The sequence below is a fragment of the Esox lucius genome, chromosome 1 (genome assembly GCF_011004845.1).
Source record: "Esox lucius isolate fEsoLuc1 chromosome 1, fEsoLuc1.pri, whole genome shotgun sequence".
Lineage (NCBI taxonomy): Eukaryota > Metazoa > Chordata > Actinopteri > Esociformes > Esocidae > Esox > Esox lucius.
The window spans coordinates 4,805,476-4,828,423 of NC_047569.1; the positions used below are offsets into that span (position 1 = coordinate 4,805,476).

Below are 22,948 nucleotides of genomic sequence, written 5' to 3' on the forward strand. Positions count from 1 at the left end.
AGGGCAGGTCCGCAGAGACCAAGAGACTTCGAAAAACAATACAACACAAAATGGAGGCCCCCCCAGCATTCCACGTTGACAGTCAGAGGCCGGCTGTGCACTGTAAAATGGGTCAAATGTCGTACCCACGTCTGTGCAGTTGGGGAAATGCCAACTCCCCATGGCAAGTTGCATCGACTACCCAAGTTTCATCTGAGAAAAACGTGCTGTCAGGGTCTGAGGTACTGCGATAGAAGCATTTTGTACAGAGACCGGTTCATAGCACCTCCACAATGTTAGTTAGGGATACCACACAGATGTTATAGGCTCGTCACCTGCATGGTAATATATCGTATAAACATGTGGCCGGAGAGTACTACCGGAGAACGGTTGGTAGCTCCAAGCCATGGCTGTCAGGAGGAGGGCACCGGTGAATCCGGCCAGGAGACAGTGACTATCTCTGGGGTTGTGTATGGGTTCCCTGGGGTCTGAGAGCTGGGCGATAAGTCTTAAAACGGCCGTGAGGTAGAGGCAAAAAAACATGCCATGACCACCCATGCGCACGCCTGCATTTCCTGTACCCTGAGTATGGCTGGCCAACATCGCCAAAGACAGGTATCACAATATATTCATGCAGATATATTTAAGTTTTGAGGTCTGGGAGAAAGCAAAGTGTTGCAAGACAGGTGTTAGTAGTGCCACTGTGATTGTACAGCATGCCAAAATAAATCGCCCAGACCACAGTGTTAATCTTCCACGCAGGCCTACACTGTTCTGGAGTTAATATTTGATTGAGAAATGTTTTGAGAGAAGGCATTTTATCTACTTTTTATCTACAAGAGCTTAACTGCTAATAGACAAAGTGGAAGGCAAACCTGTGCACACAGGCAAGACCATTTCAGCATTGCCTCTTTCAAAACGATGAGGGAAAGTAAAAGTCACTACTAATCACTGCTGATGTTGATGTTTTTAACAATTTAAAAGTTTGTACCTTGATGATTGAGGATCCAAAGCGTGTACCTTGCACTCAGTATCAAAAAGATCTGCTTTACAATAACAAATATTTCAAGATTACAAAAAAAACGGAAAAGCAGTCATTATTTGTTTTCTCTGACGGCACCAATGTACGGCCATAAAAACACCCACTCATGAAGAAACTCCATTCTAGGCTACTTCAGGTTGTCAGGAGCACACACTTCAATGTCAGTAGTGTACCAAGCATACAGGGCAAACATATTGATACAACCCTGACAGACTGGTTAAAACATCACTCTGCTGAACCCTGAATTAGAGTAAGTGGTTTAGAAAGAAGTTCACCCGGGGCAGTGTGATTGGCGATTTGGGGGCTATAAAATGGAATAATCTGTCAGTATTTATTTCATATATTTACAGCATATTGCTAATGCCACAGATTTACAGAATGTTATTTAGTGGTAGGAGAAGGTCCAAACATGGGAATAACCGCAGCAGGATGGGATGGCCCACACAACATCTGGCGATTTGAGGAAACACACACACACACAGTGATTAGAGAAAACGTGAACACACGGTTGGGGATTTGAGGAAACGTGAACACACGGTTGGGGATTTGAGGAAACGTGAACACACGGTTGGGGATTTGAGGAAACGTGAACACACGGTTGGGGATTTGAGGAAACGTGAACACACGGTTGGGGATTTGAGGAAACGTGAACACACGGTTGGGGATTTGAGGAAACGTGAACACACGGTTGGGGATTTGAGGAAACGTGAACACACGGTTGGGGATTTGAGGAAACGTGAACACACGGTTGGGGATTTGAGGAAACGTGAACACACGGTTGGGGATTTGAGGAAACGTGAACACACGGTTGGGGATTTGAGGAAACGTGAACACACGGTTGGGGATTTGAGGAAACGTGAACACACGGTTGGGGATTTGAGGAAACGTGAACACACGGTTGGGGATTTGAGGAAACGTGAACACACGGTTGGGGATTTGAGGAAACGTGAACACACGGTTGGGGATTTGAGGAAACGTGAACACACGGTTGGGGATTTGAGGAAACGTGAACACACGGTTGGGGATTTGAGGAAACGTGAACACACGGTTGGGGATTTGAGGAAACGTGAACACACGGTTGGGGATTTGAGGAAACGTGAACACACGGTTGGGGATTTGAGGAAACGTGAACACACGGTTGGGGATTTGAGGAAACGTGAACACACGGTTGGGGATTTGAGGAAACGTGAACACACGGTTGGGGATTTGAGGAAACGTGAACACACGGTTGGGGATTTGAGGAAACGTGAACACACGGTTGGGGATTTGAGGAAACGTGAACACACGGTTGGGGATTTGAGGAAACGTGAACACACGGTTGGGGACTTGAGGAAACGTGAACACACGGTTGGGGACTTGAGGAAACGTGAACACACGGTTGGGGACTTGAGGAAACGTGAACACACGGTTGGGGACTTGAGGAAACGTGAACACACGGTTGGGGATTTGAGGAAACGTGAAAACACGGTTGGGGCAAAACTCACTTTGCTGTGCAGTCCTCGTCATACTTGGTCTTCAGATCGAAGAGCTCCGCCTGAGTTGCTTCAAGTGCTGAAAAAAAGCCAGGACATAAGCTCTGGTTAGGGCACCCTGCGTGTGTGTGCGAGCGTGCGTGCGTGTGCACGAGACAGGGCATTACTTCTAAAGCACTGGGGGTGTGTTCTGAAATGGAAGTTCTAGTGGTCAGTGCTGTGGGCTGGTACCTGTCTGTAGGGTATGGACCTTGTGGTCGGCCTCATCCAGCTTAGAGGACATGGATTCCTGGCTCTCCTGGAGCTTTCTGGAAAGACAGACATCGGGAGGGAGAGAGAAAAAGGAGAAAACAATAAGAACATGTGAATAAAGCGGAACGGTTGAACCAAACTACTTTGGGCTCCTGGGAGATGCATCCGCCCCAATTGTCTACAACGTTACATTCTGTAACACAAACCACAGCTACTGGAAACACGCCCTCTCCCCACAATGCTACATGCATTTATTCCCTTAAAAACCTCGAAACACCACAGCATCTTTCTAAAGGGTAAAGTGTAGGCCAAGTAGAGGAAGCAGGCATTTTTAGCTAATAGAGATGTCAGAGGTTTCAGGGAAAAGGCCGCAACGTATGAAGGATTAATGAACATACAAAGTTCACGGCCCCTTTCAGGATCTTTCTGGACTTCACATTTACAGTTCAGTCACTGTATTCAGAGCAAGGACAGTACTGAGTGCACTCTCTCTCTCAAGGTTGTAGAGGCCATACTCATTACCGCTATAGAGTATAGCCACCAAGTCTAAAGAGTCTTTATCCCAAAAAACATAACTAAACAAACATGTGCTTGTTAGTGTTCGTTTAAAGTTTGAGGTGAACCACATAGTTAGCAATAGTCAGGTTTTGGTTAAAAATCTAATTGGAGAACAGCGTACAAATAACCTGGGTTTAAGCCATAGCTATGTGGCTAGGAAGCCAATGACGACCATTTCCTGCCCTTCTAAGAGACAGGGAGATCTCACCTCTCCTTCTCAGCGTAGTCATTATGGATCTGCAGCTGTTTCTCCTGGGCCAGGACCTCCGCCTGGATCTTCAGCGATTGCTCATACTCCCGGATCTTCTCCTTGAGTGTTTTAATCGTCACCTCTGGACCGTGAGACGTGACGGGTGTTGGGGGTGGGGTTAACCATGGAGGGAGAGGATGAGAATCCATTTTAGAATTCGGACTGAAACCGACGACATCGCGATTGCACGTTCTATCCCAGACCTGTTAAGTGTCCATTTTGGGTCGGTATTCTAGCTTATATAGTCTACATATTCTAATGTATCATCTACTGGTGGCAGCAGCTACTGACAGTCTAATTCTGGGTAGGTGTTCAAACGCATCTGTGGAATAAAGCTGATGTCTCTAATCAAACAAATGTCCCGTTGCGTATTTGTTATGGTACTAACACAGACACCCCGATTCTGTCCAGTCGCCTCCACATTGAGCCCTGGACTCCTATCCTGTCAACAGACCCAGGCTGTGGAGCAGAGGCACAGTCTCCGCTTTAATCTCTTCACGTCTCCAGCAGGGCATTCATCTTGGTAGATCAAAGTTGAAACCAAATACCCAGAGGGAACGTCAAGGTCGTCGTACGACCAGCTAGACGCCTGGCGGTCAGGTATAACGGGGGGAAATAGGCAGTGTGTGTGCATTTCTTCTTTTTTTAAGAGTGGGAGTGAAGGTTAGAGTTAGAATGATGGTTAGCTGTTAGATGTTGGGCTTCACGGTCAGTGTAAAGGTTAAGGTTGGTTTTAGGATCTTATTTGTAAAATCCAACACTGTGTGTGTGTGTGTGTGTGTGTGTGTGTATGTGTGTGTGAAACCAAACACTAAGATGTGTCTTTAACATGAGATATGGGACTGTGAGCTTCCACTAACAGCCTGGGGCGTCTGTGTGTAATTGTATCTATTGACGATGACCTCAATACTCCAGCTGAGCTCAACAGTGAACAAGAGCAAAAGGACAAGAAGAAGAAGCCCATTTAAGTTAGCTGACTGATGAGATAGCGCCATGAAAGGTGAGACAAAGATTGAGCGCGCTGCTTCTCGTTGCCTTTGATTGAAAGCTACGCCTGTGTGAGATAGTGTTTTAAACTCCATTCTCCCATCCCTGACATATAATCAATGGAAAGGAGTCCCCCCCCAGACACCTCTTAACCAGTCACTGCTTAACGCAACCTTTAAACATTTAGGTAGTCCGAGATCAATGGCCCCTGCTGTGTGTGTGTGTGTGTGTGTGTGTGTTGGCCTGGTTCCGCTGCGGTTCTGGGGTTTGAATATCCCCCGTCCATTCAGACTAAGAGGATAGAAAGATGAGGGAGTAGAAAAATCGATAGCAGAATAGAACGCTGCCACTATCGAGCTGAACCAATTAACTCACTCTGAGGGGGAATTCCAAGAGAGACCCCTTTTACCACCCCCTCAAACCTCACCCCCACCCCCCACCCCCCACCCCCCAGACATACCTCTTTCCATTGGTTTGCTATTCAGTACATCTTCAGCCGTACATCCCTCCTCCCTCTTTCTATCATTCCTCCAGCCCTCCCTTCTCCCTCCATCCTTCCCTCCCTCCCTCCCCCGCCTGTCTGTCATTCCAATGAGCTGGCTCCTTCCTTTTTTCTAGGGGGAACCTTCCGTTCGCCAGTCAATGTCAGTCCACACCACTTCATTGGAACATGCGTTTGGTGTTCTCCCTACCCATTTCACTTTCCTGCATGCATGTCTCACCCTGGTTTTTGACATCTGCAAACTCTTTGTTGTAGTCCTCCAGGGTCTCTCTGAGTTTCACGTTCTCTGTCTCGATGTCGTGCATCCGCTGGAGTTTCAGCTGCAGCTGCTGGCTCAGCTCCAGAGCCGGGGCGGGGTCTGGGGACAGACAGACAGATGCTGCATTTAAAGCACACCGCTTGGACCCACCCGCCATGGGAAGAGGGTCACTAGCGCAGTGAGGCAAATACCACCAGCCCGAGAGTTCTGCAAAGTGTTGGCGTTTGTCTGAGAGAAACCACTGAGCTGAGATCAACTGAAGTTCTCCACTCCACTGGGGCTTAAGTTATGAGAGAGAGCGTGTGGTGAACTCATGCTTGCACTGAGTTTTGGACGCACAGACTTCGCTGATTGCAATGCCATCTAGTAAGGTTTCTTATTACTACTGGGTGGTATGCTTGTCCCGCTAAGAAATCTTAAGAACGCTAAGCTGTAAGTCGTGCTGGATAAGACTGCCTGGCGAGTAACAAATGTACATGAAGACAAATAGATTTCTCACCATATGTGACTCTGCAACATGACATTAGCTCAAGTCTGTGGAAGAAGCAGTCAAATAAGTCAGACGCATCAATCAGTCTGATTTATTCTGATTGGTCCACACTCATGGGGGAAGTGTTATTGACAGGCACGAATCAGGAAGTGCCCGGAGTGTGGTAAACACCATTATCTCTGCAAACTGAGCAGTGGGATCATGCATGCCCGCGAGCGCGTGGATATACACCAATCAGCCATAACATTATGACCACTGACAGTTGAAGTGAATAACACTGATCATCTCGTTATCATGGCACCTGTCAGTGGGTGGGATATATTAGCAAGTGAACATTCTGTCCTCAAAGTTGATGTTTTAGATACAGGGAAAAGGATCTGAACGACTTTGACAAGGGTCTAATTGTGATGGCTAGACAACTGGGTCAGAGCGTCTCCATTCCCGGTCTGCAGTGGTCAGTACCTATCAAAAGTGGTCCAAGGAAGGAAAAGCAGTGAACAGGAGACAGGGTCATGGGTGGCCAAGGCTCATTGATGCACATTGGGAGCGAAGCCTCACCTGTGTGGTCCGATCCATCAGACAAGCTACTGAAGCTCAAACTGCCGAAAAAGTGAATAATGGTACTGATAGAAAGGTGTCAGAACACACAGTGCATCACAGTTTGTTGCGTATAGGAGGGTGTAGTTGAAGACCAGTCAGGGTTGGACATGAGGGTCAGAACTGGACCACGGAGCAATGAAAATAGGTGGATCAAGTTCTTTTACATCACGTGGATGGCCAGGTACATGTTACCTGGAGAACACATGGCACCAGGATCCACTATGGGAAGAAAGCAAGCTGGCAGAGGGAGTGTGATGCTTGGGCAATGTTCTGCTGGGAAACCTTGGGTCCTGCCATTCATGTGGATGTTACTTTGACACGTACCACCTACCTAAGCAGTGTTGATTACCATGTGCACCCTTTCATGGCAACGGTATTCCCTGATAGCATGGCCTCTTTCAGCAGGATAATGCATCCAGCCACAAAGCAAAAATGGTTCAGGAAAGGTTTGAGGAACACAACAACGAGTTCAGGGTGTTGACTTGGCTTCCAAATTCCCCAGATTTTAATCCAATCAAGCATCTGTGGGATGTGCTGGACAAACAGGTCCAATCCATGGAGGCCCCACCTCACAACTTACGGGACTCAAAGGATCTGCTGCTAACGACTTGGTGCCAGATACCACAGCACACCTTCAGAGGTCTAGTGGAGTCCATGCCTCGACAGTTCAGGGCAGTTTTGGTGGCAAAAGGGGGGACCTACGGGTGGTCATAATGTTATGGCTGATCGGTGTATGATAGTGAAACCGAGCTTGGCTTGGGGGGAGGGCGATATGACGGCCTACCAAGGATGCGAACGTGAAAGGCAGCTCGAGAGAGTTCTGTGTGCAGTTACAAAAATGTCCGGTCCTCAGCGAACAGAACTGTGCAGTGGAGAAATGGGCATACAGAGCGCGGCCGTCTGTGTGTGACACTGCCTCATTGTGTCTCGTGGTAAGATAAGAATAGCCGAGCCCGGGGACTGGGATAGACCTACTAAGAACCAGGGAAGGATTTTAGGCCTACAGAGTTGAAATACAGGAGAGACGAAAGTCAAACTAGGGAGCACATAGCATTATCATAAACATACTTCTCTGGGGCTTTATGTGAGCAGTTCTGCGCCAGCAGTTCCTGTAGGCGTGTGCGGGCCCGCGTGCGTGAGTGCCTGCGTGCATTTGCGTAGCACAGTTGCCCGCATGTGTTAGTTAACAGCCGGCTGTGGGCGGACTTGTCACTCCCGTCAGGAAACACCTTCCGCACGGCTCCTCAGCATACACAAGGAAGGAACAAGGCCGGGGGGACATTGTACGAGCAACGCACGCGCCTGGCTGCTAAATCGGCCCGGCAGAGGGGATGGGCGTCACACGCTTTTTATCCTACCCCGGTTGGTTTGTCACAAGCCCGGCCTTGGCGTGTTAATGGCCATAGTGTATATTCTATTTTAGAAACAAGGCCCACGAGGGGGGGTGGCGTTTGGCTTTTGTACACTACAGCAGCCGTTATGCACATTGCTATGCAGTATCAGTCGAGTGGGGGTTATTACGTGGAGGGCGAAAGAGAGGGTAGCCGACCAAGCAACAAAGTAAGGTCTTCTCGTCTGACACTGGACAGTTTTCAGGTGACAGTGGGAACACTCGAACACACACACAATAGAATGACTCGGTTGCTTTGTTTTGTCTGGAAAGAAACGTTCGCTGGAGCGTCAAAGACGGTCTTTTACTGGTTCCCTTTTGAAGTAACAGATCGATTTCCGGAACACCGTTTCCATTCCTGGTTTGGATTCTGTTCCTTGACACATTGTTATTACTGTCAGCTGTGCTGTGGTGTTCTCAGAGTGTGAAGTTTCTAATACTTCTGGAATCATGAGGACTGAAACACCTTTTGTATCGGCACAACGGCACTGGGATAACAGTGTAGGGTGCATCCTGCTATTCCCAGCTACTCCACAAGGTATATAGTAATTCATATGGACTTACCTGGGACATCGATTAACTTCTTGTAGACGTTCAAGAAGGCAGCTTCAGCTTCTTTACTTCTTTTGCTTAAGGCATCAATCTGAAACAAGGTGGGAAATTCAATCGAAACAGACGGACATACTATTTTATTTTTTTACATTTCTTGTACTTAGTGATTTGTCATTGATTACAAACGCTGGTGGCGTGGAGGAGAGAGTTTGTCTGTAATGCAGATAACAGCCCGGCCTGTGCCTGTCAGTCAGACCCCTGCCTGCCTGCCTGCCTGTCTGTCTGTATGACTGTCAGAGCCCTGTCTGTCTTTCTGTCTGTATAACTGTCAGAGCCTTGCCTGTCTGTCTGTTTGTTTGTCAGAGCCCTGCCTGCCTGTCTGCCAGAGCCCTGCCTGTCTGTCTGTCTGTCTGTCAGAGCCCTGCCTGTCTGTCTGTCTGTCTGTCAGAGCCCTGCCTGTCTGTCTGTCTGTCTGTCAGAGCCCTGCCTGTCTGTCTATCAGAGCCCTGCCTGTCTGTTTGTCTGTCTGTCAGAGCCCTGCCTGTCTATCTATCTGTCTGTCTGTCTGTCAGAGCCCTGCTTGTCTGTCTGTCAGAGCGATGTCTGCCTGTCAGCACCATAGTGACATCATTTAACAGCTGCCCCCCCACCCCCCCACCTCCCTGCAACCATCCCACAGAACATAAACACACACAGCTGGCCAAAGCTTTCTACCCAACGCAGAAGATTACTCAGGTCTTGCTAGGAGCCGTCGATCAGATCCATTCCTTAATGCAAAAATGGGGCCATTCGTGGCACAACAATTTTCAGTCATATTACTGAAAATGGGTGTCATTAGAAAGGCAATCTGTGACAAGATATGGGCCTAATCCTGAACCACACGAGAGGGTTACAAACATATATATTATTTTCAAATTCCATTTGCTTTTTGAGTAGGACCAGTAAGTTAGCATTTAACTGTTAGTTTACAGTGGTTGTTAATTACGAAATCAGCATATAACATTTTATTTTGTCGTGTACACACACACAAAATAGAGGTTTGCCCTCCCATGTGTCCTTGCGCCTACATAGCACAGCCTATTTAGGTGGGCGGGCCTTTCTCATCTAAGCCCTTAGCACATTTATTGACAAAGGAGGGGGGAGAGAATGAGGATAAAAGCCTATAAAAACACCAATATAAAGACCTCACATTGTCGGCCAAGTCTCTGCTGGAGCTGATTTGCCGGTTTAGGGGCTGTTGCCACTGTTAACTACATATCTCAGCTCCCATGGGAATGAAATAAAGCTTTTCACATGGTTTTCATCCAGCTGCTTATGGTTGCCGCAAAACATCTGGCCCCCGAGTGGGCCGAGGCCCAGCCCCCCCCGCACGCCCTTAAACAAACGCACAGCTGGGGAGAGCTGAAAGCTGGAGCCCTGGAAGACGAGCGTGTCTACCACAGAGCCTGTGGAACCTACCAGCGTATTTCCACCCTGGAAGTACGACTCCCGGTTGCCTTGCACCCAACAGATTCGTTCCGGCTCAACTGCTCTGACAAGGGTGTTTTTCGGCTGGCTTGTCCGTGGAAACGGTAGCCCGTGAATGGAGACCTCTCCCTAATGGGGATTACTGGTTCATAATTTGCCTCGCATGACAAAAATGCCCTAACGTGTGTGTGTGTGTGTGTGTGTGTGTGTGTGTCTGACTAACTGGGTACGCCTCGTGGCAGCTAATCGTGGCAACCAAAAGGGATGGGTTTGCCCGCTACCCTTCTGAAAGGTTCTGGACAGAACTGAAGGGATCCAGATGTCTGGTGATTCTCTAGTCCAAGGACGTGTCCAAAAATAGGACCAAATATGAGAAAATAAATAGGGAGCGGGCGTTGGTTCAACACACACAGCGTAATGTTAGGAAACCCTACAGATACAAGGTTAGGGATAGCTGCGAGACCAGCACCACAAGGCCACCCAGACTTTGCTGATACATCTGTGCTGGTCTCGGCCACAAAACGCTTCAGAAATAGACTTGTATCGCGTTACCCTGTGTGCGCAGAACAACACTCCCGGGTGGATTTACGCATTAGATGTCTGGGTTCTGCCATTGGATGGACGGTGGCAAGAATAAAGCCAGACGTTGACAAAAAACTGCGCTCACTTGCCCCACATTTGTAAACGAACAGGCTAAAACACACACATACGAGGAAAATGAGCCAGTTGAATTATACTTGCTCATGCTCTGAAAAGGGATGCACAAACACAAACGTCGGCACTTTCTGACTTCACTCAGTACCAGCCATCATCTATCTGCCCATGGTGTGTGAAGGACATTGGGCTGACCTGCGTGAGTGCGTGTGTGTGCGTGCGTGTGGGGCAGTCTCAGTGGAGCCTGATAAGAGGCGGTTATGGGAAAGAGAGTCTTGAAGGCTGGAATAATGGAAATTCTTATCTGAATGATCACACACACATACAGGGAGGGAGAGAGGGACAAGTCAATGTGGTTGTTATCACTGTGACCAAACCACCAATACCCACTGTCCCCTGTCTAAATCAGAGCCAACGCCACCACTACCAGTCTTCTACACAACCAATATTTTTTATTAACTAAAATATTTCTTCGGCCAGGGATTTTTATTGGGCAGCAAGAGTGTGGCTGGGCAAATTAAGGATTGTTCTGGGTAATGACTGAAATGCTCTTCAATGTGATCTTAAACTCTTTGGTGCATGTTTGTTTCCACTCTTGATTCTTGGGGAAAGGGACCTGTTTCTCAGAGTTGTCTTTTAAAAATAGAACTGCGATAGCATCGCTGTTCCCACAGCCAAATACCGCTACGCCGTTTAGCCGTCTGCTATACATTAAACGCACAACCATTTGGCCTAACGTTAATGACAAATGAAACTTTGTTACTGAGGCAGTGTCACACACACAGACCACCAACTGTGTGTGTGTGCGTGTGTGTGCATGCGCGCGAGCAGTTAGTACAGAGGAAATCAGCTGACAAAGTGTAATAACATTAACAGCCGCCCCACAAAACCCCCCATATTTTTTAAAGACTCTGGATCAGGGGATGCAGTTTGAAGCCTGAGATGTGACATCACATTAAAACACAGACCAACTGCTGCTTTCTGAGAAACATAAACCTCTAACCCAATGTTAAACTGTAATATTCTCTCCACTGCAGCCAGGCAGCCCTGTCACATTAGATGCGTGTGTCAGCTGTTGTGTTTTAGTGTGTGTGGCTCGGGGGGCGGGTGAAATTAGAACCACACATCGTCCACCCAATCCCCCCTCAAAACACACAAATCTCAAACAGCTTCCACACATGCCCTCTGACGACAACATGCCCTCTGACGACAACATGCCCTCTGACGTGGAGGCGGGAGGTTGGGGGGTTACGATGATGATAAGGAGAGACGGCTCCAAGGGAAATAAGAAAATATACACAAAAAACACTATGCTGACCGCTCCACGCAGAGGGCCGACACATTCATTACACTTCTTCAACTGCATAGTTAACACTGGAAGCCCATTAAGTGATTATTATATTTTTCATATTTTTTTTTTATAGAAACAACAACCTAAACAAACCCCCAAGGATTGTGCAGCCATGCAGAATGGGAGGAATTACGATCCACGAGCTGTGATTGGCTGAGGCCAGGGGTCTTGTTGTCTGTGTCTTTTCTCAGGATGTAATTTAAACATGGCCACGGGCTACAGTTCAGCATAAAGACAGGACACTGATTACCGAAAACAGGAAAGGAGAAGATGAGGCAAAAAGAAAAACGGGGGGGGGGGGGGGGGGGGGGGGGGGGGGGTTTGGCTGCTTGGTGAACTGTTTGGTCGAATTACCGCTTGGGTTCTGGAATCTAGGAGTCATACATGGTAAATACCAGAGGGAAAAAATGCAGTTCACACACATACACACACTCTTACCTCTCCCTGGAAGCTCTTCAGCAGTGGAGCCACCTGTTTCCGGATATCCTGAAAGACAGAGAAAAGGTTGAAAACCAGGTGAAAGGTCCTGGCCTGCGTCAGTGTTTCAGCCATACTGGTGTATGACTGTTTCATCACATCAACCCTGTTGGTAGCATTGTTCCGCCCTAAAGCAGACACAGGTGCAATCTCACATGCACACATGGGAGCACCAACATGGCACAGGCATGCACATTATTTTCATGGATGCAGGTGTGTGTTTACGTGTGCCTGCGTGTGTGTTTACATACGTGTGTGTGTGTGTGTGTGTGTGTGTGCGAGAAACAAACAGGTGCTTTGCCCACTCGACTGCCTAGAAGCAGAAGTGAGGAGCACAAAGATTATTTTCACATGTAAAACAACTTCCTCCCCAGACCTGTCAACAAGGTCCCATCGAATCGGCGTCAGAGCACAGCGTTAGGCGGCAGTTAGGTTTCTATCTGCGGCAACATGCAAATCCACACACAGACGGACGTCAAGAGCCGCGGCGAGCGGGCAGCAGAGCGTGGAATGCGCTGGAACGCACGGGTGGGGCAGGACAGGGCATTCTGTACAGATAGATCAATCTGCCTGCATTTTGGCCACTATACACACACACACGCTTTAGACCAGGAACATGTCATGTGACTAGCTACGTGGCGGTGCGTGTCTGTGTGGGTGTTTGTGTATGCACACATGGATTCCAATAATCAAACTGCCTCCAAGGGTTCCTGCTCAAGCCAACTGTGGCCACGCATCAAAAGACAACGCTGGAGTAGGACCTGGGATCTGGTCTTTTTAGCACGATTTAGAGATGGCTGACTGCTCCAGAAGAACAAATGAACTAAAAGTCAGTAGGGTTAGAGCCGGTAAAATCTTCTGTCCAGATTTTGCCCATTGCACAATTTTAAATACATAGAAAAAGAATAAATGGAACAAATGGTCCCAATTCAATTCAATGACCCATCCATCCATACTGTTCATTCTTTTTCTGGCCAATAAATGAAACCCTATCAGAGACGAAAAACCAGGGGTGGCAAAGTAACAATTTGACACCGAATTGTACGAGAGGAACACAGCAGTTTACCTAGTTGACCCACAACATCACCGATTATAATCTATACAATTACGACCACAAGGGACAAGCAGGGTCTAGTTACCCCCCTTCTGTTAACCCAAGCCCCAGACACTAGTCTAGACCTGGGGGTTATGACTCCACTGACCCCATACCCATTGTCATCTCATCTGGGGGAGGGGAGGTTCCACTGAATTCTTGAACTAATGAAATCGTCTCCCCCTCAGTCACTAAACACTCATCCACATAGGAGAGATTAACAATCTGCTAAAGAAAGATAACTCCCTTACTCCTAAAGAGCGAGATGAGGACACTTCTTCAGTTCAGGCTTATGATGAATGGCCAAATGGCTAAAATGGAAACGCTTAGGGCCACAGTGTGTGAGCATGTTGAATTATTCCTAGAAACTTCTACTTTGGAGAAAAAAGTTAATAATGTGTACCAGAAAAGACGAATCTGCCGCCACGGCAAACCACATAGACAAAAGAGTGACACAAGTCCTCTGCTTTGCCAGGTGGACTTTAAGACAGTTATCTGAAGGCCCCTTAGCAGTTTTGGCTCTACAGACTATTCCGATGACTAATTTATAACCATCAATACAAAAAGAATTCAAGGTCTGCAGACACAGAAAATGCGGTAAAGCTCCCTACAACCAGGGGTGGTGTGTGTGTGTATACACGTGTCCAAAGAGGATATGTCCACACGCACACACACACACACACACACGTTTGTACAGCTACCCTCATGGGGACCAGAAAATAGAAATTGCATGCTCCCTTGCCCTAAACCTAACCCTAAACCTAACCTTAACCTCAATAAAGTAACATTTATGCCTAAACTTTACCTAGATGTAATGCCTAACCTTAACCCTAAAGTTAACCAACAATGCCTGGACCTTAAAGAAACCCCAATTCTAACTATAAAATCTATTGTAAGTTTGACCCTAAACCTAAACCCTGAGCCGGAAATTGACTTTTGCCTCACGGGGACCGGCAAAAGGTCCCAATTAGGTCAATTTTTTCTGGTTTTACTGTACTCATTGGGACATTTGGTCCCCATTCGTTCAGTAAGACCTAACCCACACGCATACACACGTGCGCGCACACACACATACATAACTTTAAGTGCTGCATGGGTGTTTCAATTTCACTGGCCTGTCAGGCTAGGTTGCCAAACATAACAAATATATAAAAAAAACAAATAAAATAAATGCAAACACAAAAGCATCTAAAGCAGGCACATTCGTCAGAATCAAAATCCAGCAATGCTTTCAAAGTCGCTCGAAGGCACAACGCATTCAAGCCTGAGCTCATCTTCAGCTTATTCGACTTCCGCTGGGCATACCATTTCAAGGATCTTTTACAGGGGCAGAGCCAGAGGTAGAAGAGGTGGCACTAGCCAGCCCTAATATGATTGACCACACATGAGTGCCTCTAATTTCAGCCATAAAAGATGGATGTGCTAATTTTTGCTGGCCAAGCACCGTTAGCAGGCTTAATAAACACTGTCTGCGAGAGGGAAGAACGTTCCAAATAGCAGAAAGAAAAAGGAGTCACCATGATCAACATTTAACAAATTTTTTGGCATGATCCGTGGCATGTTCACACAATTTTTATAGGTTTCATAATTATATCGATGGGGTTAGTGATACATTATGATTAACGGTAACTAGCTAACATGGCAGACTAACTTTAACCGGGGTAAATAATGTATTTGTTTAGAGTAGGCAGACATTTTAAATTGAATTATTTGCTTACCTTTGTATTCGAACCAACAACTTCCCATGTTATGTTGAGGCTCAGGATTAACCCTCACTATAAGCCATTCGATTGTCCCCCGTGTTCAACTGAAGACAAGGTGAATTTCATTTTAAATGAATGATATTCACTACTTCATCTGACTCTGGGTAAGACGCAAATTATCAACAACTAAAAAAGTCTCAAAATAAGTTCTTGACACGTCACTGGACTCTGGAGCAGTGGAAACGTGTTCTCTGGAGAGATTAATCACACTTCACTATCTGGCAGTCTGACGGATGAATCTGGGTGTGGCAGGTGCCAGGAGAACGGTACCTGCCGGAATACAGTGCCTACAGCAAGGTTAGGTGAAGGAGTGATAATGGTCTGGGGCTGTGTTTTAGGGTTCGGGCTAAGCCCCTTAGTTCCAGGGAAAGGAAATCATAATGCTAAAGGATATGAAGACATTTTAGACAACTGGGCGCTTCCAACTTTGTGGCAACAGTTTGGGGAAGGACCTTTTCCATTCCAGCATGACTGTGCCCCTGTGCACAAAGCGGGGTCCATGAAGACATGTTCAACGAGGTTGGTTTGGAGGAACTTGTGTGGCCTGCACAGAGCTCTGACCTCAGCCCCACTGAACACCACTGGGATCCTTTGGAACGGCGACTGTGAGCCAGGCATCCTTGTTCAACATCAGTGCCTGACCTCACAAATGCTCTTTTAGCCGAATAGGCACAAATTCCCACAGAGACACTCCAAAGTCTTGTGGAAAGCCTTTCCAGAAGAGTGGCTGTTATTATAGCTGTAACTCCATATTAATGCCCATGGTTTTGGAATGGGATTTCCAACAAGCTCATATAGGTGTGATGGTGGGGTATGCACATACTTTTGGTAATAGAGAATATTCTACAATTGACATTTTACTAAATAAAAAAGTAATCAAGAAGTATCTTCTTTTAGAACTGCGGTAAAGCTATAAATAACTAAGAGCAGCGTCATTGAGAAACCAGTTTAGGAATCCTGCTTGTGTATAACCCCAGGGTCTCAGATAGTTGTGTATTCGGCGAACATTGTCCAGGCCTGAGGAGTTGTCTGGCCTCGTAGTGCCCAACCTATGGAGGCTCAGACCCAGGGGTGATCAGCAACTAAAGATCTATATCAAATCTGGCCCTAACAGGTAAAATCATGGAGAAAAAACTGTTTTCAAACAAATAAGCAATTAGTTCAACTTAAATGGTTACTTTGACACTTACCAAATGAGAATTCGGCCCCATCACAGCACTGAAAATTCACTTACTAAGGTTTCAAATGGCATTTGTTCAAGGTTTCAAACAGCAACACTGATTCTGGTCAAAAGTAAATCCTAGTTTTATTACAGTTTAGTGTGTTGTTCAACACAGTTGACCATACAATACTGCTGAATAGACTAGAAAACTGTATTGGTCTTAGTGAGACGGTCCTAAATTGGTTCAAGTCTTATTTACAGGACAGGGAATACTGTCTCCATAGGCAAGTATTTATCAGAGAGAACCCCGCATGACATGTGGAGTTCTGCAAGGCTCTATCATGGGGCCTCTTTTATTCCACATTTATATGCTAGTTATCCCAAATCATGCAAAGCAACAAAACGGCTTAACAGAAAGCCCTCAGAAAATTCCATCTCATTCAGAAAGTGGCTGCTCAAGTTCCAAAAAAAAAGCTGAAAACATTACACCAATTCTTAGGTCTCTGCACTGGCTCTCACAAAATTGATTTCAAGATACTGCTACTCTTCTATAAATCACTGAATGGTTCAGAGCCAAGTTACAACTCTCTCTGTATGAACCCTCTAGACCCCCTGAGGTCATCAGGGTCTGGTCTGCAAACCATTAAGAGAGTGAGCACAAAGGTTGGTGAGGCAGCGTTTAGTCATTATGTAGCACATAGAGGGAACCAAGTGCCAGAAAATCTTAGACTTGCTCTAACATTGACCACATTTAAATCTAGGCTAAATCTAGGCAGTTTTCTTCTGCCATTCATAAATCTTTTAATAACCATTTAGCCACCGTAAATGTTTTTATTTTTTATTTGAATGCTTTTTCTTTCATGCTAAATTTATTTATAGCATGCCTGATGATTTTTTTAATAACCTGAAGCATTTCGAATACCCTGTGTGAAATATGCAAATAAACTTGCCTTGCCCTGGCTCAAGCGCTGTTGAGTTCAATCAAGGTAGAAGGCCGAGGAGGGCATTCCTTCCAGGGTGAACTCTGGTAGAAAATTTGTTGAGCAGCTGCGCTTTGGAAGATGTTTCTCAACATTGACAATGCTAAGTTCCCTACGGGTTGCAGCGACGAAACATGGCCTTAATCATCACTTGGATAACAACACTTCAGTGCTGAATTCAACAGTGCAAATGTTAGGGCAGTAACGTGACAAATTGGAACACCAAATGCACAGAATCTAATGACCCCAACAGACCAGTGAATCAACAGACGAAATCCCCTGGCCTGAGGCATGTTTTACAGGCCCCAGGCCAGCGGGCCATTGTTAAGGATGGACCTATTTGCGTGTTGCCAAGGCAGAAACAATAAGAGGGATGACTGATCAGCAGCCTGCCAATTGCAGCCCAGTGGAATCCTCAAGGGATATCAAAAGTCCGCCGCCCTGTTTGGCGGATGAAGTAGTTCCTATAATCTAAGGTCAGTTTTAAGGTCAGTCTATCCACTGTTGTCGAGTTTAGGATTTGGGGAGGTGGAGCTTATCTCAGTTTGGTGCCTAAGGAAAATGTCTTCCAGTGGAGTCACCCCACTGATTAATTACAGGCGCATTGTTGTCATGTTATCAACGGTCTGACTGCACAGGTGAACCATGGGGACCTAAATTGCATGCTCCTTGGATCTTCTTTTCTCTCTGTCTCAAAACTCATGAGGGGAAGGTCACAGGGGAAGGACCTCCGGCATTCCTATCCAATCGGTTTTGAGAAGGCGACGCCAAAAGAGGCAATTGCAAAATCAAGATCTTTCCATGGTGTCTGGCACACAGTTAAGACTAAAACGTAAATGTATTATTCACTATAGACTCATTTTAACGTACCACAACCTTTCAGTCGATATGAATTATAAAGTTGTGGTTTTAACATTTCTGTATGCCACATTAACAGAAGTTGAGCACTCTGTACAAAGCACTCCGGCGGTCTCCTGATGGCTGAATAATGAATCAGCCACAGACAGACTCGCAGCATCACAGTCTAATTCAGTCTGATCTCGGTGAACCCAAATTGGTGTGATGAGAATAGCGGAGACATTTAAGTTTGATCTAGAACATAGGTGTCAAAATGATTCCATGGAGGAGCCGATGTCTGCAGGTTTTTGCTCCTACCTTGTACCTGATCAACTAGTTAAGGTCACTAATTGGTTAGGACTTAATCTCACCTGGTTGTCTAGGTCTTAGCCGAACACAAATGGAAAGGAAAAAACAAAAACCAGCAGACCCTACACCCTCTGTGAAATGAGTTTGACAACATGATCTAGATGAACTCCGCAGGTTTGGTGTCGGTCCTCTGCAGCTCAGTTGGTTGAGTGGTGCGCTTGGATTGTGGGTTTCGATTCCCGGGACAGGACAGTCATTACAAAAAGTTGCTTTGGATACAAAATGGCTGCTAAACGGCACATGATGTCATATACAATATGTGCATGCAACATTTGTTTATTGGAGAGGACTTCCAAAGCTCCACTGGCGCCCCTCATAGCCTCAGAGAAGAACATGGCACTCCCCTAAAAGGTTCCGATTGCTCTCCCCTTCTCTGCCTCCCTACTGCATACCAACGACCACAGAGACGCCAAAGAACACCTAAATCAAAAGGCTTCTTACTGTGATTAATATACATGCATGTTTGCAGACGGTGTTGTGCACTTCCTTCTTTCCTACATCCGACCAGAAGCAGTGTCCTTAGGTGTCCCAGTCCTTTGGGGTGTTTGCATGTGTGAGAGTGTGAGTGTGTACCTTATAGTCGCATGTGTGCTGCATGTAAAGGGAACGGATAGAATAGATCCAATGCCATGTTATAAAAAAAATTGTGCTGGGGCGGGGGGCAACGTAGGGTATTCCCGCACTCGTCGGTGACCGCCGTCTCCCCAGTCCTACAGACTGAACATGCCGTCTCCTCGGCTCATACATCATTCACGACGCTATCAATTATTCACCGCGCTGACGTTCCCAACAAAAACAAATGCTTTGTTTCCAGTCTGTTTGAACCACGAGTAGCCTCAGAGACGTACACATAACAGTGACTCCCAAGGGCATCGTTGGGGAGGAACAGGACAGAACTCCCCAGTGATTCCACCTTGCGGGAATGTCACATATCGGATGAAAAAATGGGTCAGATGATGCAGACTTCAGACTTGGAATGAGGAAGTTCTATTTCGGGAAATTTGCATGTCTATTACCCAGTACGCCTTGCTCTCGCAGCCAATATTCATCCTAAAAGCATGTCCCTTGGGTCTGCCTTAATAAACAACGAGAGAATAGGGAAGCCACTGATGATTCTACTAACAATAAAAACAAGGATGAGTGTCAGCAAATAAACAAACAGTGTGTCTGTCTCACCTCGGCTGTGTTCTTCTTGAAGTCGCGGCTCTGGTCGATGAGTTTCTTTCTGGACTGCTCGCTCTCATCTTGTCTGTTGGCTAGCTGTGTAGCGGTGGCATCGAGTTCCCTCTGAAACACAAACACAAAATGTTATGTTGGAGACACTCTATAGGCATAGAGTTTGAGATTTGGCAGTGTAATAAAACATGCACTTAATTACATTGCTCTCAGATGGAACCCGCTGTCCCCTCAGCTGACAGCAGCGCCACTGGCAAGGGAATGTGACAGTATGATATTTCAGTCCAGGCCAATCAAAGCTAGATCATATGACACCAATCCCTGCTACAATTCCATGTTATAATCGTTAATACAGACTACCCAAGGGGTGTATTTATTCCTCAAAACGTTTAGGTTTCAGAACGAATGTCTACCAGACCACCCACTCACAGCCGGAGCAACTGCCCCATAGTCAACAACCCTGCAGCGGATGCCAACATTACACCAGTGCACCAGTCATAGTAGTACTAACAACAGTAATAGTAGTAGTAGTAGTAGTAGTAGTAGTAGTACTAGTACTAGGTAGAGTATAAGTAGTAGTACTAGTAACAGTAATAGTAGTAAGTACTAATAGCAGTAGTAGTAATAATAATAATAATAATAATAATAATAGTAGTAGGTGGTAGTAGTGGTACTAGTAGTAGTACCAGTAATGATAGTAGTGGTAGTAGTGACAGCAGTAGTAGTAGTAGTAACATCAATAGTAGTAGCAGTACCAGTAATAATAATAATAATAATAATAATAATAATAATAATAGTAGTAGTAACAGCAGTGGTAGTAGTAACTAAATCTGTCACAAAAAAATATTTTTTTTTATTCCAATTCAGTGTTATTTGGTACCAATATTTCTGACCTCCAAATCTGGGAGTACCGATTGTGCCAAAGAGTAATAGCTTGTCACAAAATTGTGCCAAAGAATAAGTCACAAAACTCTCACAGACCTTTGCGAGAACAACAGAAATTTGCCATCAATGTGGTGATTGCAACACCTCAATTTGTCTATCTAAATAAGTCCTGCTGTATGTGGAAATTGGCTCCAATCAAGCGTCGTCCAGAGGGCATGGCATTGCAAAACGGACCGATAGCATTCTTCCTTCAAGATTCCTTTTACCCTGTGCAAATCGCCCACTTCACCACCAAAGCATCCCAGACCATCACATTGCCTCCATCAGGCGGCGTCAAGCACTCCTCCAGCATATTTTCAGCCTGCATCTCACAAATGTTCTTCTTTGTGGTCCGAACACCTGAAACTAAGATTTGTCGGTCCATAACACTTTTTTCAACTTCCTCTGTCTGGTACCTGTGTTATTTTTCCTATCTTTTCTTTTTATTAGCCAGTCTGTGACATGGCTTTTTCTTTGCAACTCTGCTTAGAAGGCCAGGATCACGGAGTCGTCTCTTCCCTATTGATGATGAGACTGGTGTTTTGTGGGTAATATTTAATAGAGCTGCCAGTTGAGGACCTGTGGGACGTGTTTCTCAAACTAGACACTAACGTATTTGTCCTCTTACACAGTTGTGCACCGGGGCCTCCTGCTCCTCTTTCTAATCTTTTTAAAGCCAGTTTGCACTGTTCTGTGAAGAGAGTAGTACACAGTGCAGTATGAGATCTTCAGTTTTTGGCAATTTCTCACATGGAATAGCCTTCATTTATCAGAAGAAAACTGACTGACGAGTTTCAGAAGGTCTTTGTTCCGGATCATTTTGAGCCTGTAATCGAACCGACAATCGCTGATGTTCTAGCTACTGAACTAGTCTAAAGAAGACCAGTTTAATTGCTTCTTTAATCAGCTACAACAGTCATTTACAGCATTAACAATGTATACACAGCATTTCTGATCAATTTGATGTTATTATAATAGACAAAACTATTTGCTTTTCTTTTGAAAACAAGGACATTTCTAAGGAAACCCAAAGTTTTGAATGGTAGTGTATATCAAGTATATACTTATCAAGTAGACAATTTCTAATCTCATTATAAATTCTGTTTGGTCAGAGAGTAAAGCACAAAAAAAGGACTCATTGAAGGCCAAAATTGTATGTATGTATCTGTTGATTTTATAACAAGTTTTAGAATTTTCCTTAAAAATAAATAAATTACACATTAATAGGAATTCTTCATTTAAAAAATATACACTATAGATGTATTGGAATCAACATAATTATGGGGAATTGTGTAATTTTTTGAAGTTCAAAATTCTGGTATGTTGACATCCCTAGTAGTAAAAGTAGCAGTAACAGTAGTAATATTAGTAACAGTAGCAATAGTAGTAGCAATGGTGGTACTAGTTGCATTAGTAGTAGCAATATGAATGTACGCTTTATTATAAGTTAAATGTGTTCAGATAATAACAGAACACTTTAGTACACAAACTCAGGAAATAACATTCACAGGGAGTCACATCTTGTCAAAGCTCGCAACTGTAATTAGCTAATGGGTTTGAGCTACTGTATTGAAGGATTCTGGGCTGAAAATTGGGGAATTGCCATTATATCTGTGAGACTGATTAGAACAACCAAGACACAAGACTTACTGCGATAGTTTCAATAAACATTGAAATCCCGCCCTTGACGCTTCCCAGGTGCGTTCTTAACAAAAGTAACCACAAGGCTGTACATAACAGCTCAGTTATAACAGTAGTAGTACTTCAAGCATTAGGAACAGAAGGGTTTATTAGTACTTTATTTTCAAGTAGGTATGACTTGGCAGCTGAAAACGGAATGGCACATTAGAATAAAAAAGCAAAATTGACAATAATAACTATAAAGACAGTAGACTATACAACAAATGCACCACATACAGTATACTGTACACTAATGTCAACCAGTTAAATGAAAGGAATCAGCCCCTGTAACAACATCAGGCAAGTTGTTATGGAGACAGAGCCCTCGCCACTTCAACCCCATCCTTCTTTAAGAGATTTTTTGTGAACTTTTACTGCACGGTTGTATTTCTTTTTACTTTATGGGAGTATTTCCAGAGCCTGGCAAAGTCTCAACACTGATGCGAGATACAGCTTATGTAAACAGCAGTAAAAAAAAACCTAAGCATCAATGACCGCATTAGGCTAATAATTTTAATGAACAGGTCCAATAGAGAAGAAACGCCAGAGAACGGCAACAGGGGTCAAGGTGACTGTTTATTTTATCACCAGGCATAACATAACATATAAAAAAAAATCAAAGGGGAACCAGTACATTTCCTAAATATCTCCAATATATTTCCTAAATAAGCCTAGCAATATA

General features: G+C 45.2%; 1 protein-coding gene across 5 annotated transcripts in view; it reads right to left on the minus strand.

Annotated features, from left to right (window-relative positions):
- The window catches only part of cux1b (cut-like homeobox 1b), an 87,594-nt gene that overhangs the window by 37,532 nt on the left and 27,114 nt on the right, over positions 1 to 22,948 (minus strand). For all 5 annotated transcript variants that reach the window (XM_010865737.4, XM_029121241.2, XM_029121236.2 and 2 more), the window contains exons 2-8: positions 19,663 to 19,773; positions 12,244 to 12,291; positions 8,346 to 8,424; positions 5,263 to 5,400; positions 3,512 to 3,635; positions 2,725 to 2,801; positions 2,506 to 2,572 (exon numbers count right to left, since the gene is read on the minus strand). In XM_010865737.4, coding sequence (XP_010864039.2) covers positions 2,506 to 2,572; positions 2,725 to 2,801; positions 3,512 to 3,635; positions 5,263 to 5,400; positions 8,346 to 8,424; positions 12,244 to 12,291; positions 19,663 to 19,773 — 644 coding nt within the window. The remainder of the gene's footprint in view (positions 1 to 2,505; positions 2,573 to 2,724; positions 2,802 to 3,511; positions 3,636 to 5,262; positions 5,401 to 8,345; positions 8,425 to 12,243; positions 12,292 to 19,662; positions 19,774 to 22,948) is intronic.